Source organism: Aythya marila (assembly GCF_965140915.1).
Source record: "Aythya marila genome assembly, chromosome: Z".
In the NCBI taxonomy this organism is placed as follows: Eukaryota; Metazoa; Chordata; class Aves; order Anseriformes; family Anatidae; genus Aythya; species Aythya marila.
Window position 1 is genome coordinate 27,969,744 of NC_139080.1, and position 15,439 is coordinate 27,985,182.

The following is a 15,439-nucleotide window of genomic DNA, read 5'->3' on the forward strand; positions in this document are numbered from 1 at the left end:
TGGACCAGTCCTCTGCTCTGCTTTGCTCACTGACTGCAATAGAGATTTTACTACACAGCTGGGCGTGGTCAGATTAATCTCTCCACCGAGGAAAATATTTAAAATGATAATTGATAATGTTACAACTAAGGTAGCATTAATAGACGAGTGAGGTTCTGATTATGGAGTTTGTTATTTCCTGTCAAAAATTAGTAAGTATACTCTCCAGGGGAGAATCCATGGATTCGGCTAATTCCAAAAACTAATTTTTGTATTGGAGGTAGCAGTACTTAGACCTAAAATCTGTGTTGGCATTTCTGACATATATATATATATATATATACACACACACACATATACACATATATACATATACATGTATATGTATATATATATATCAGTAAGCATCTCTATGAATTTTAGATGTTTAATTATACTCAGAAAATAAGTCTAGGTGTTTCTGTACAGGTTTAAGAACGGAACATTTTGAAAATCAGTTAGAAAGTCAATAAAAATTGATGGAAGAAAGAAGACAAGCCAATGAAAAGGAATGATCTTATGATTTAAATTACAAACAAAGTATGAGATTTTCTGTATGCCTATGTCATTTTTTTACATTATACAGTCTGTTTTTTTCTATTTTCATTTTATATGATAAATTCATTGATGATATCAGGTTGCAAACTAGAAATCTATCCTTTTTTCAAAGGACTGCTAAAAATATCAAGGCAGTTGAATAACCTGTCAAAGACAAAAAAAAAAAAAAAAAAAGATCAAATTCCACTGGGATATGAAAATGCATGATTATGAAAGAAGTATGTTTTCCCTTCAAACTTTTAAGGTGAAGTTATGAGCAGAGTTTTGTGTTGCTTTCTTCTTCATTAGGACAGATGGATACGGAGGTTGTCCTTCATAAGCCAGCAAAGTGTATAAACCACTGCAAATTGTAGCATGTAATGAACGCAGCAGTCCAGTAAGCGCTCCAGAGATAACAGTGGCAAAGAAGTGGTGCTGGAAGTTTCTGTTTCTTTCCTGTTAGTAGGTTTCAGATAACAAATTAATCTCAAAAGAGATTATGAGTATCTTAAAGAGTTAATGAGTATCTTAAAATTGTCTGCTTCTTGTAATTGTCCAAAGGCCAATTGATCCTGAAGTGTATAAAACACTGATGCGTGAAGATGAGAAGCAGAGCTGAGACAGCCAGCAAACAAACAACATACAGGAGCTCAGTGCTGTGTCTGTGGGCAAAGATGAAGTTCGTTTTTTGCTTCATTCGTGTTTCTGTGCTTTTGCTCAGTTTCTCCATCATTTGTCTGGGAGTCCTTTGCATTTACACCAGTTCCTCTGTGTGCAGATGCGGGAACAACAAGCTGGTTGTTTATTTCCTGCTAGCTGTGGGGCTCTTGCTCCTCGTGGCTGGTGTTTTCTGGAGCACAGTCCATGAAGCCATGAAATACAGGGGCCTCAGCAGCATCTTCATGAGAAATCCCAGCCTTAGAGACCTCCGTGTCAGCACCATAGACAGGTATGTGTTACATGTGTTACAATACAAAGTTTTCATCCAAAATAATAATAATTAAAAAAAATCCATTGAGGGCAATTTTACTTTGCTTTTTTTTTTTTTTTTTTTTTTTTTTAACAGACATCAATCTGTATAATACACACCAGTGCATAATGTAAAGCTTATTTTTGAAAACAGGACAGGTTGCCCAGCATGGTGCAAATCCGTTCATGGGGAGAGCAGGTGCAACTGCATTGACATCTGTGGAGAGCCTGCGGGAGCATCTCTAGTTTCACCCCACGAGACAGCTCAGGATGTGCTGCTGCAGGCTGTGTTCTCACAGTGCTTGTTCCAGCCACATTGCTCCATGGTGTGTGCAACAAGCTCCCCATATGGCCCCAGCTAATGTTTTCTTGCATAACTGTCCCTGCTATTTCTGAGCAGAGTCTGGTGCTCTGAGAGAGAGAGTTTCTTAAACTGGTTGGTGTGAGGCCTGACAAAGTTTTTAACAGGGTCACTGCATACACATTACTTTCCCCAGACTGTTGTGGAAACCACATCAGAAACACTGGCAATGGGTGCTCTGAAAGCACTCAGGGTACAACATTTGGCACATTTTGGTGAGATAAGCAGGAACACACAATGCATACTTTAAAAGTGTGGAAAACAATGATTATTGTAATAATAAATAAGTTACTAATTTAACCTACTCCAGACAGTGACCTCTTTTTTTTTTTTTTTTTTTTTTCTATTTTTTTTTTCCGAATCAAGCTTTTCTCTGGCACTTGCTGAAATACTTACGTGTGTAAGAGTCTGTATGCCAGGGGTGGGAACTCGCATGGTGAAGGTTCTTCTTTCTCTAAATTTTGTGCTTTAATAAAAGATTTTGGAGAAGGACATAGGTAATGACCCCAGCTCTTTTGTGCTTACATATTGCACTGATCCAGCCCTGCTTAGGTTTCTACTTACAGCTTAAGCTTCAGCTAAACTCTGGAAATATGGCAGACCTCACCAAGCTCCCTGAGACAAATCGTGTTTCACCTCAGTGTACTTCATGTTGGCTTGCTGTGTTTTCAGGCCGGACTTCTACCCCCCGTCCTATGAGGACAGCACAGATCCTGCAAAGCAGACCTTCCCGTTGCCAGCAGTCCCCACTCCTAAGGAGCAAGAAGTCATCAACATCCCCCCGCCGCTGTACAGCGAGTGCAGTGCAGCATCCTCCAGTGAAAATATCGAGGGAGAGCAGCCCCCACCCTATGAATTGGCTGCTGGCCAGGACTCGAGCCCAGGGAGGGAGCCAAATCCTGGTGCACCAACACAAGAATGTGTTTGCTGACAGCGTGGAAGCTGCCAAGGGACCTTGGAGAGAGCGGGGAAAACCTGGACAGAGCTATGTGTTGGTGCTGCCTGACACCATACCACAAAGCTGCCCCGGAAAAGCGCTGACCATCCATCCTGGTGTTTGGGTGAATTTGGAGGGGTTTCAAAGCAGCAGGAGGGTCTCTGTCCTGCAGGGGTTTGCTGAGTGAGGAGGTGCCTCCTGTCATGGTCATGGTGCTCATTCAGCTGGGAACAGACACCAGAGCATGATGCCCTGTGTGGCCACTCGGCCTGCCTGCAGGACTCAGAGCTGCCACAGCGCTTATAAGAGCAAACAAGCTGTCCACAGCATTCAGAAAACCAGGCAATAAGGTGCACATGAGAGTTGTGTTCACTGTTACTGCACAGCCTGAGGGAAGCCTCTGCTGGGGGCTGCTGCTCCCCTGGTGCATCAAGGAGAGACCCCATCCCTCCCCCTAGGCATGAGGGTTTGCAGCTCTGATGATCTGTGCCTTAAAATGCTGCGTGAAATTGCAGATTCTTTGGGAAGAAATGTAACAGTAAATGGGTCTGAGAGCCAGAGTTTGTCCCTGTAAAGGTCAGTTGGAAATCATCTGTCGGTTTCATAACAGTGCCGTTTTAATAACAGTGCCGTTTTAAAGCTTGATACCAAAGCAGTTCTACCCAAAAGGCACAATGGGCTTTGCTGATGAATCTCTGATGTCTGATATTTTCAGCCTGATACAGAACTATGCATGCAAGACTACTAAACTTACAAAATCAAATGATATACTGTGTTGCTCCATTGAGAATCATACTCAACAGGAAAATAAATAAATACATAAATAAATAAATAAAGATCCCACTGCTTACTATTTTTTTTAAATGGCCAGAAATGAAAAGCCCAACTAGCAATTGCCATTTTCATAAAAAGTCCTAATGTTTTTCTGCCTCTCAAACAACAGAGGTAGTCTTGAGATAGAAACTGTTGCACTGTATCTTAGAAAAGTCAACCTCACAGGTAATACAAGTCATTTCCTATGCTGCTAGGTGGGTGCTAGTGATGGAGCTTTGTGCTGCTATCAATCTTAAAATGTCTTCTGCCTCACAAGGAGTTTTGGCTGAAAGTCCTCATCTGTGTTTTTATAACATTAGCTGACTTGCAAAATGTATTAACTCCTGAGCTTTTGTCTGGAATGTTTAACATTTGCAGTAATTGAGTATTTTTGTAGCATATGTCTTTGAAGCTACTTGTTTTATTTCTAGGTAATAATAGCAGGTATTTTACTACTGAATTCATGAATAAATTTTGTATTTAAAACTAACAATGTCATGTATTTGCCTATAAGATACAAGGTGTTCATGGTTCAAGAAAACCACACAGTAGGAAACCTTAGTACACATCCTAACTGCTACAGGGACAACACTCATTACGCCCACAGCTCCTCAAATGGAATGGACAGTTGTGGCAGGAAAATCTGTTCAGGCTCATTCCTCTGAGCTGTCTCTAAACACAGTTGCTTCCACTGCTGCTTACTCAAGAGCTGAGAGAGCTAGAAAGAGGGTCCTGTATCCTGTTTCTGATAAAAGTGGCCTTGTGGTTAGAAAAAGAGTACCGGATAGAGGACAGGCTTGGACTCATCCTTCCTCTGCTACATGGTTCCTTCCTTCCGCAAAATCACAGACAAAAGCTTGCATCCAGTCCGCTGTAGTCTGTAATGCCAGATACAAGAAAAATGTTACAGAGGTTCACCCATTTGGACCTTCAACAGTGACTATAACCAGAGCCTTGTTTTTGGTTGCAAAAGCAGCAAATCAGAAGAGCTTCCAGATGCCCGGATGCCACAAGATAAGAAGTTTAACATTATGTTTGCATTTATATTAGAAATGCAAACCATGTTGGTGGTGGTGATAATGGCTAAGTCCAGAGAAGTGAGGAATTTTTTCTTCCAAAGAACTTCATCTCTTATGGGAAGGGCCTGTAAACCTCCACTTGATGTAAGGAGAAAGGAAATCAGGACAAAATGATGTGGAGAAACTGCAGGGAGAGGAAAATCCATGCAAGGCACGTGGAGGAAAAGGAATGTGTTAAAACAAACAGATATTTTTAAATAGTCTCTGAGATAGATAAAAGCAGACAAAAAATTCTATCATTATGTAGAGACTTTGCAAAGTTACTGAGAAGCTGCACAGCACAGTAAAAGCTAGAACACTGCATGTTATTTCCAAAACATCTGGAGTGAGGGTGTCATGTGTCAAGTGACCTTGATAAAGTCAGTCCGACATTCAGTTTACATCCTATAAAAACTCAGACACTAAAAGGAAGTGCACAAGAGGTGGAAGCAGGGACAGGTAACCACATGGAATAAGAAATGCTGTCTGATCATGGGATGTATGTACTGTGCTGAAAAAGTTGGGCCATGCCTTTACAAGGCCAGTCTTTGTTATCTTTCAGAAGGTTGTGGTGGCTGGGAGAGCTTCCTGAGGACTGGAAGAGATCAAAGGTCACTCCTGCCTTCAGAAATGGACAGGCTGGAGAACTGGCCTGACAGAAACCTCAAGAACTTCCGTGAAGGGAAATTCAAAGTCCTGCCTTTAGCGAAGAATGATCCCTGGCACCAGTACATGCTGGGGCCAGTGGACTGCAATGCAGCTTTACAGACCTGTGGGTCATGATGGACAAGTTGACCACTCATCAGTAATTCACCCTCATAGCAAGGATGACCAATGGCACTCTGAGCAGCATTAGGAAAAGCATCACCAGCAGGTCAAGGTTAGTGACCTTTCCTCTCTGCTCAGCACTGATGAGACACATCCCGGAGTGCTAGATCCAGATGGGCTCCTCAGTGCAATGGAAACATGGACGTACTGGAGTATATCCAGCAAAAAGGCCACAAATATCATTAAGAGATTGGAGCATTTGTCTTATGAAGAGAGACTGAGTGAGCTGGGAGTGTTCAGCCTGGAGAAAGTTTAGGGGGATCTTGTCGATACTTATAAGTACCTGATGGGAGACGAAGAAAATGGAGCTCTTCTCAGCGATGCCTGGTGACAGCATGAAGCAATAGTCACAAATTAAAACACACAGAACTCCATCACAACAGTCAAGAAAGTTTCTGTTTGCCTGTTTTACTGTGGCAGTGGTCAAACACTTGAACAGCTTGCCAAGAGAGGTTGTGGAGTCTCCTCCTTTGGAGACAGTCAACACTGGACTGGACACAGCTCTGGGCAACCTGCTCCTCCTGGCCCTGTGCTGAGCCAAGGGGTGGAGTGGGTGATCCTAGTTCTGATGGACTTGATAGTCCCTACCAACCTCAATGATTCTGTGAGTCTAATGAGCACTGCTGCCATCCAAGTTGTCTCTGAACACCACGTGCTTTTCATCCTGCCACTAACTTTTACATTGCTCCCAAGGAAAAATGCAACAACCATTCAGCCGTGCTAGGTAGTAAATCTGCTTGTATTTTATGACTTAGCTCATACCACATGATGCTGAAGAGCAGATGCTAGTAGTATGTACAGCAAACAGCTACGACCGTGCTCATCCCTTGAAACTGCTCGAAACAATCTGTTGCTTCCAGTCACATGTGCACTACACTCTCCTATTGTTTTCAGTAATTCATTCTTAGCTATTGTGATTTGTAAACTGTTAAAGTTATGTCAGCCACCATTTTATACTGTTCCAAGGTTGGCTTTATTTCCCCCCCCGTAGACTATTTATCATAGATCATGACAGTAATTACTACAATACACTGTCAATAAATGGATGAGATTACAGACAATTTTCTTTAATATTGTATATTATTATATAATTCTTAAATTATGCTCCCTTGTATCTATTCCCTTTCTCTCTCTTTCCATCCCTCAAGCCCATTGTTGTGCTATTAACATTTTTCATCATCTCTCTGTTTTCAGTGGAATCCAGCAATCTGTGCTTTCTTAGTCCTCTCCTTCTACCTGCTGCCTCTTTATTCATGGGACCCACCCAAGCCCCATCTTGGTTAGCCCTCTACTAATATACCTTGAAATAGTTTTTCTCACTGATGTCTGTGAACTCCTCCCTCTCTATTGTGTTGCCAGTATATCTTCCTATCAATGGATACAGAAAAAATCTTGTTTTTGAAGACTGAATTACTGTACGTCAGTGCTAACACAATCACAGTCAAACAACATGGAAACCTTGCAATTTCCAGACCTGATAAAACTGCTAATTCAATAATAGCAACAGAGGGGTCTAGGTCTCCATCAAAAACCTCAGACACTGTGATAAGGCAGATATTATTAATAATAGTTTTCTTTCTACTAGATTTATACATGTATACTGTTTTAGGAGCCTTGCATCTTTGTATAAACACATGTATGTTGCTCCTTTTCCTCATAACAACATCCAACCATTCATCTCTTACATGAATAAGTAAAAGACCTGAGCAAACACAGCACACTTTGAGATAATGGCTACAGTCCTTCCCCAGAGACATTAAAGATATACACTGTACTTCAACCTTACAAAGTTTTATGCATCTTCTTGCCCAGAAAAGCAATTTGTTACATTTTATCAACATTGCCAATCATCATTAAAAAGGGGCGGTGAGTGGATTTGGGGTTAGGCTGGTTTTGCTCAACAGTTATTCCAAGTCACACACAGTCTTTTTCTCCATTTCAGTACTGAGGCAAAACTGTTTCAGAACAAAGTCAGTACTGAACTTTTGAAACATACCCTTTGTTCACAAAGGCAGCCTTCACAAAAGCAGACTGCCATCTACTGCAGCTAGTGCTCCAGTAACTTTCTGATAAAAGCATAAGTATGATCAGACCACCATGTGATCAAAAATGATTACATTTTCAGAGAACATGTAAGAGATTTTAGAAGTTCTTGGACTGTCCCTGTCAGAACATCCATCCACACAGCACAGTAATTTGAATTTAAGTGTCATAATCTTGAGTATGTCTATGCTTGACCACCTGTAATACACTACAGTTAGGAACTCACTAGCCCACACCTAGAGGATTTTGATTTATAGGAAAACTGAAAGAATAGTTAAACAATTCTTCTCTAACGATGACGATTCTTACATTCAAAAGATGTCCAAAGTATGTGAGAATGCCATGGTCTTCTCCAAAAAAAGGTCTGTAGAAAAAGAACTGAAGCCTTACAATTTCTTTTGGCTTATCGGAACGCTTAATAGTAAGGTGAGATGCTTTGTGAAAACATGAGTGCCTCATCTGTTTAGAGTCAATTAAGTAGATAGCATATTTGTATTAAAGACAGTTTTATTAGGATGCTTGAAAGTGCAGTGTGTCTTGTTAACAATTGCATATTAAGACAGAAATACAGCATACCTCTTTATTGTGTACTCAGTGTCATAGAAATTTTTTGACAGAAGTGTTGAAAGAAATCAAAACAATTTCATTTGCTGCAATGTCATATAAATTGCACTAAAATTTGACAACCACAATGAATTGAAACACACTGCAAAGAGGCAAGTTGCACAAAGCCACCTTGACAAATGATACAAGTGACCACACTGTTCCCAAGGAAGCAAAGCTTTCAAACAAGTCACATGCATAAAGTGTTTGTGTTCTTATTCAGAGAACAGTACTGTAGCTAGAACTGCCATATCACTTCACAAGCAGAAAAATGCTGATGTCTGTATCCCCAGTGTCCTTCTCAGATTTATGCCAGGTCATCTCTTCTCTCTTTGTGCTCCCCAACATTTTATTTCATAATCCACTGGAACACAGAATCTAACAAAAGCTGAGTCCAGCTGGTGTATCAAACAAGTTATTTCTATTTAATTCATTAGTGTTTGTTTTCATTTCCTCTTCACTACACGATTGACTTACCACTTTGTGGTAAGTAGAATGTCACTGCTCCAAAGACTTAAAAAACTTCCGTAATAACTTCTTCATGAAAAACTGCTGAACTTTCAATGTTTATCTTTCAAAAACAGTAAGCACCAATATCATCTGCTGACATGAGGAATACTGCAAAAGACAGCCAAAATTCCACACCCAACATATTGCTGGAAGGACACAATCAGCTTCCATAGCACAACTGCCTCCCTCTGGAGGTAAAAAAAGAGTCTCAAAATTCAGGAGGATGTAAAGGCACAGGTCACATTGATATGCTTTAAAAGAAGGGTAAAAAAATATATAGGATGACCCTTTCTTTAGGAGCATGTGCAAGTGTGTACACAGCACTGCTGCCAGCGTGTATTTGTGAGCAATGGGAGAGACTGGTGAGGAGAAGTGGTGTCAGGTTAGTAAACACACCCTTTGCAAAGTTTAATATAAAGCTCTTAAGCCCCAGACTTGCTTTGTATGTCTCCATAAAGCAACCATAAGATGACAAGGTTCACAAACAATATTCACCAAACATGTCTGTGCTTTGCAACCTCTCCTCCTCTCTCCTTAACTGAAATTCCCCCAACCTTTACAATAGCATTCAAAAATAAGCAGTTTGTCTTTTCTGTAACATTGCTGGCAACATTTGAGAGTTAAGGCCTTTTCTGTGGTTATATTGCTATCTGAAATAAAGATATTGCAGGTAAAACAAAGAAGTCAATACACGACTGTCTTTGGAGATCGATGCAACTGAATATGCTCAATATCATATTGATTTTTTCTTCCCACCTCCCTCTATCCCCACAAAAAGTTTTAAAATCATACAAGGCACAAACAGCTAAAATGTTTCAGCAAGGTCCCGTCTCTTCCTTGCTGTTCCTCCTTTGGCCCTGGTTTAACAATCCTCTGTGGCTTCAGGTGATGACAGTGGGTCCCTTTCGCCCTGTCCTCTCATGAATCTGAGATATTTTCAGTGCGATTGCTATAAGAGGACTCAGCACAGCCTGAAGAGGAAGAAATGCAATGGATTACATAGAGAAGAAATATCAAGAGACAACTTGTATTTATGCATTCCCCTCTTTACTGTAACATTATATAATAGTAAATTATTAAGTGCAATTATAACAAAAAACCTTATGCATTTACTCTGTGTTGTACTTGATACACCACAATATCATGTCATTTAGTGAAGTGTTACACTGTAAATACCTAAGAGGCGCATAAAAGAGAAACCAGTATATATACCAAAATGGCAATGTCTCAGTGTGACAGGAATCTTGGAGCTCTTCTGAAATCTGCTGTACAAAACAGTTTAGAAATAACATATGTTGAATTATTTCTGTTCTGACGAGTGATGTATTAAACAGGATAAAAGCCACAGAAGCAGCATGAACTCTCAAGTTTCAGGCTACTGACCTTACTAAATGGCTTTATGTATGAAACTGCCCATATGAGTAAGTGCAGATAACAGCTGTGATAGTACAATATGAAAACCAAGTAAAATACAATTTTTCAAATGACAACTGAATCTTCTCTCAGTTAATTATATGGTATGGAAAGTTAAAGAGCTGAGTTTTGGCAGAGCTGAGTTTTGTACAAAAACATATTTTAAGAGAATAATACATTTTATTGCTGAACTAGGATTTTAATTTTCTGACCCTCAAAAATCATTTTTCCCCTGTCTCAAATAAACTACGTTCAGGTTTAAAAATCAAATCAAATCTGTGGCTCTGAAGAGCTTAACAGATATCTTTTTGCAAGCTTAATATAATTAATTCTTTAAATCAGTTTTTCACCTAACAATTTCTGATAGTATGATTTGCTTTATTGATGCAAATGATCAGATGGTTAAATGGTAGTGGGGAGACAAACTAAGTGTGCAGGCAGAGTCATGATACAACACCAACCATGCCATTATCAAGAGAGTTGATGATCAAACTTATTTGTGTACAAGTGTGAGTGGTCTGACGTTATTATTCAACAACCTCCACATTTGTAGATATCTATCAACTGAAAAATTATTAAACAATATACAAGCCCATTAAACTCAAACTTGCTTAGACAGTTTAACACATGGAGCATGAATTTGCCTCGTGGACAAATCATGCAGAAATAAATAGTAAAATGTGCCAACGTATAGGGTCTGGATCATGTTATTCCTTCTTTCTTGCACCATGAATTAAGGAAAACTGAAAGAATGAAGCATCTGAACACTCTGGCACTCTCCTGAGAACCTTCTTCCATATCTATACTAAAAAGCATGGGAAAATTTAACAAAAAAACCTACTGAACTAGCTTTACTTGACTCTCATGTCTCAATCAACTAATTCACTCTGAAGAAACAAGAAGAAAAACAAAGCTCTACCCAGTGCTTTGAACAAAAAAAAAAAAAAAAAAAATCAAATCAGTTTATGTGACACCCATTTACATAAACATTTTAGCTGCTGTTGTTTTGCCAAGTGGTTCCAATTACCATTAAAATATTCTGTTTCTTATATCACACTTGTCAAAAGAGAAAAGCCTATTTTAGTTTTGTCCTCTCATACTTAATTTAGCTACACTTTCTTCATCCTGCAGATGTTAAAAAAGTGCATTCTTTTTGGAATACCAAAAGCAGAGCAGAACAAGGAAGAAGAGCTGTATATGCCTTTTAAAAACTCCTTATCTCTGCAATGACCAGTTTACATTTCAGTTGCAAAATATAAATCTCAGACAGCAGTCATTTATAGTTAATATTAACCTATAAAGACTTCTTAAAGGTACTATCTTAAAGAGATCTTGATTTTAAAATACTTTCCAAATGCTCATTTTACTTGAGAAGTTCTAAAACCTTTCTGTTATCAGGTCAACTTGCAATTGCAATCACTCTCTAACTTTAGAACATATTTATTCTTTATAAACTATTTGTAAGGTATAAAATGTCATCCTCATGTCATCCTCTATGTAATATTTAAGAAGAGAACTGCAAATTAGCAGAACTAGTGACTTTAATCAGAAAAAAAAAAAAAAAAAAAAAAAAATTTTTGTTTTGTAAGAACAAATAGAAGTTATACCTTTTAAAAAAAGTAACTAGGATAATTAAGGATAATTATTCATATGAGAAAATGCTTCAAACATGCAGCTATCTAACGTAAGGCAAAACATTATTCAAAGCATTTTGCATGGGAATAGGCAGCAGCAGGACTGTGTGAGGTGTGTTATTCCTGCTTGGCTGATGCAGTATTTTAGCTCTCTGTGACCTTGTAAAAAAATTCTGTTCAACTACCTTTCTCGTAGTCAAACTAGATAAGATTTGTCCCATGATGCAGCTAGTTTATTAAAAGCTCAGGCAGGGCTGAAGTGTACCTGATTGCATGCTAAAAGGTCAGCAGGTGCCTGGACTTTGGCTTTAGACAAAAAAATTTCTCAGTGTGGTCAAGCATCAAGAAACACCTTGTTAAAACCTTTGTAGCACATGTTACAACTTGCCAACTTTCATCAAAAAATCATGCAGTTCTGATGCCAAATTCATAATCTGTTCAGACTTTGCCTGGAAAGCTCACAAGTCTTTTCTCTCAAGTCTCTTGCTTAGTCTGTGCTGAATTTCAGTCTTGCTAGGGAAAACCACGTATAGATGAGTTTTACATAGTCTAGGCATGGACATTTTCCGTAAGGTCTTAAAATCACATTTGTCAATCCACTACAAGTCTCAAAAACAAGTTGCCTGAGCAGTTGTATCAGTTAAAAGAATTCTGCAGAACCTATCTGTGAAAAATAAAGCAGAAAACGCTCAGAGAATGGTAATAATCTCAGCAGGACCCAAAGCATTTTAATGAACACAAGTAACTACAACTCTCTTTGATGGTTCTCAAATTTTTGCTATGTCTTCTCTTCCTGCATTGATCTGCATTTTGCACACAGCATCATGTCTATCAGCATTATTTTGGGCTCTCTCAGCTTTAAACGTACCCAAGCAAATAAGCAAGGTGTAATAATAAAAACATGGGGTAGAGTTATTTGTTTACATATTGGCATTTGTAAAACATGAAGCACTATCCCATTTGTTCCTTATATTCTGGGACCACAGAGAGAGATAATGGAAAGCCACTTGAATTAGCCACTCATTAAAAGAATGCCCTGCTGGAGGCAAAGATCCAGCATCAATCAGCTAATCCTTGTGTGACTATTACATGGTATACATGTATAAGCATTTAGGCACCTGAATTACTAATAACCAAAAGGACACTCTGGACAGTAATTATTTCAAAACAAATGCTCATGCCTTGCTACAGATTTCTAAGCAGAACTGGCACAAAAAGAATTCACTTTCCTGGAACAATTTTTAATGCCTCAAAATTAAAGAGATTTAAACAAGTCAGTACAGTATGAAGTCATCAAAGAAGGGCTATAGTTTAACATTTGGAGCTCTGCCAAGATAGCAGATGTGCCAAGTGTTTTCCATCTTTGCATTCTCCCTTTCTAAAAACTGCTGTCAAATCCAAAATTCTACCTCTTCAGCTGCTTGTCTATCAGATTTGATATCAATTAAAGTAGTTTTCTAATTCCTCAAGGTAGCATTCAGAAAAACATGCTTGCAGATTGTTTTGAAGTCACCAAAAGCTGTTCTTGCTAGGTGTTGCTGTTATTGTTTTATAAATTATGGTAAACCTTGAAGCTTCATAGGAATCCTTTTTACTTATAACACTTAAATTCATTCTAAGTCCTTCTCATCAGTTACACATTATACAGAAGACAGCTCAGAGATCAGGGTAACTGAAATAGCTCTAAGTCCAAGAACAAGGACACAGAGGAATTATGAAATAACTCCTTCCTTTTTCACCTGTCCCTGCTCCCATGTCATTTCCCTTGTTTCATGTGACTGCTTACAGCTGCTGTTACCCCTTTTCAACCTGGGGCAGCAAAATCAGTCTTACTTGAACTTAGGGAAGAGAAAAAGAAAGGCAGAAGAGAGTGGGGAATCCCCCAAACATGTTTTGATGGCCTTACTTGCCAGAAGGATCTTTTCCTTTGGCTGTAATGTATTTTGAAAATCAAACCAATATGCTTACAAAGCAACACTTAAGTGACGGAAGAGACATATGGAATGGACTAAAACAGCTGCAAAGTGAGCTCAGCATTAGCAAGCACTCAGCACTAACCACATAGCCTGGCACCATATTGTATATCCTGCATATGGGGTAAATACACAGCTCATCTCAGAATGCCTGCCTGGTGGACAGATAGCTGTTGGGTCTTGTATTGCAAAAAAAAAGCAGAATTATTTGGAAAAGTTTATGCTACAGCCACCATTCTTAGAAGATCTAAGCAATGTGGATAACCTGGTTAATCATGGAACAGGCTGACTGGGTCTCTAACATCCACAGCACTGGTCGTGGTCATCTCATTACAATGAAGCTACATGTGATATGGGAAAAGGGAACTGCCATCTCTAACTAACTACTTCTACTGACTACTAACTACTGCTTGCTAACTCAAATAAAGCAACAGAAAGGGCCAAGAGGCCAGCTGTTCTGCCCCGGGCAGTAGAGGAGGGCATGCATGAGGCATGAAAAAGACAGGAGGAAAACGTATCCTGAGTGGTGCTTGGAAATATGTATGTTTGCAACAGATCGGTTCTTTTCTAGCATATCCAAAGAGCTCAGATTGAAGCTTAGGTTTAATGAACTCATTTCCTTGATTCAGGAAATATTTTATTATTACTATCACATGATTTATTTTTCCAAGATAACATGAAAACAAACTACCCCTTCTAGTTCCAACTTAGAGTGAATGTTGTTCACTCTAAAGCTTCAGGCAGAACTTGACGTTAAATTATTTGAATAGCATACACAAAGAATTTTGATCAAACTGATAGAAATCTCCACTTCCCACATTCCTTCAAAGAAAATCTATGAACAGTAAAAGCAAAACTTTATATGAACTCTTTGACCCATACTGTACATTTAATAGCCAACCAGAGGCATGTTAAAAGACCCAATGCTTCAAAAATAAATGAAGAGGCAATAACTCTCTAGTAAACTGCACTTGTGCAAAGGCGTTGTTAAGAACATTTTGATAGAACCATATAGAAACTTTTCAATTTATCTCTGTTAAATAATATTGAGCAAAAGGGCTTCCACGTTATTGATTCCAGTTCCATGCTCTGAGACAAACTTAGGTTTCTGAGTGATAAACAATCCCTTTATACAATCACCACATATATATAATCATACATAATCCCAATTTTTTTATATAGGTCCTTACAAAGGTCCACCTGAAAATGAGTTTCTGTTTTCCTCTCCTATTTGCTATTCAAAAATTTTTTCAGAAATTCAGTCTTTGATGGTGAAGAAACTTTTTATGTCAATGACTTTTTTAGTTGGCATGTCTTTTTGGACAAAGCACAATGAAACAACTCTTGCTCCAAAATCACTGTGTGGTTGCTGTTAATCTACTGATTCTTTAGGTAACTTGCACCTAATTCAACAGACTCTGGCTATAGTAATTGTAGCATTTGTGATTCACTGTATCCCAGTTAAGGAGTACTTCATATGGACTGAATGGATGTATGACAACACCTATTTATTTCTATTGCAATTCAAGTAATGAATAATAACATACTGTAAACAAAGCTGGTTAGTTAATACATAGAACAATCCAAATTATTCACTACACTCCTTCCGAGATGTTTAGCCTGCAACAACAGCAAAATCATGTTGTTGGAGAGAACACTGTTTTCACGAATAAAACAACTGAAAGCAATTCTGCATAATGAGTCATTTCATTTTTGGTCTTTGTATATGAATCTTCCTGTTT

General features: G+C 38.7%; 2 protein-coding genes across 2 annotated transcripts in view; one reads left to right on the top strand and one right to left on the bottom strand.

Moving 5' to 3' along the window:
- The first annotated feature begins 627 nt into the window (after positions 1–627).
- Positions 628–7,915, top strand: TMEM252 (transmembrane protein 252). Its single transcript, XM_082783590.1, has 2 exons — positions 628–1,504; positions 2,558–7,915. Exons 1-2 carry the CDS (start codon positions 1,158–1,160, stop codon positions 2,814–2,816), a joined length of 606 nt encoding a protein of 201 aa, XP_082639716.1. The 5' UTR covers positions 628–1,157; the 3' UTR covers positions 2,817–7,915.
- Positions 7,916–8,130: 215 nt separating this feature from the next.
- Positions 8,131–15,439, bottom strand: part of PGM5 (phosphoglucomutase 5) — an 83,542-nt gene continuing 76,233 nt past the window's right edge. Inside the window, exon 11 of the mRNA XM_082783589.1 lies at positions 8,131–9,648. Within this exon, the coding sequence (XP_082639715.1) occupies positions 9,559–9,648 (90 nt within the window). The 3' untranslated portion in view covers positions 8,131–9,558. The remainder of the gene's footprint in view (positions 9,649–15,439) is intronic.

Excerpts from the sequence above, each read along its gene's own strand:
- TMEM252 (XM_082783590.1), top strand. The coding sequence starts at position 1,158 with ATGAGAAGCAGAGCTGAGACAGCCAGCAAACAAACAACATACAGGAGC. Across the intron at positions 1,505-2,557 it reads CGTGTCAGCACCATAGACAG|GCCGGACTTCTACCCCCCGT; the intron begins GTATGTGTTACA and ends CTGTGTTTTCAG.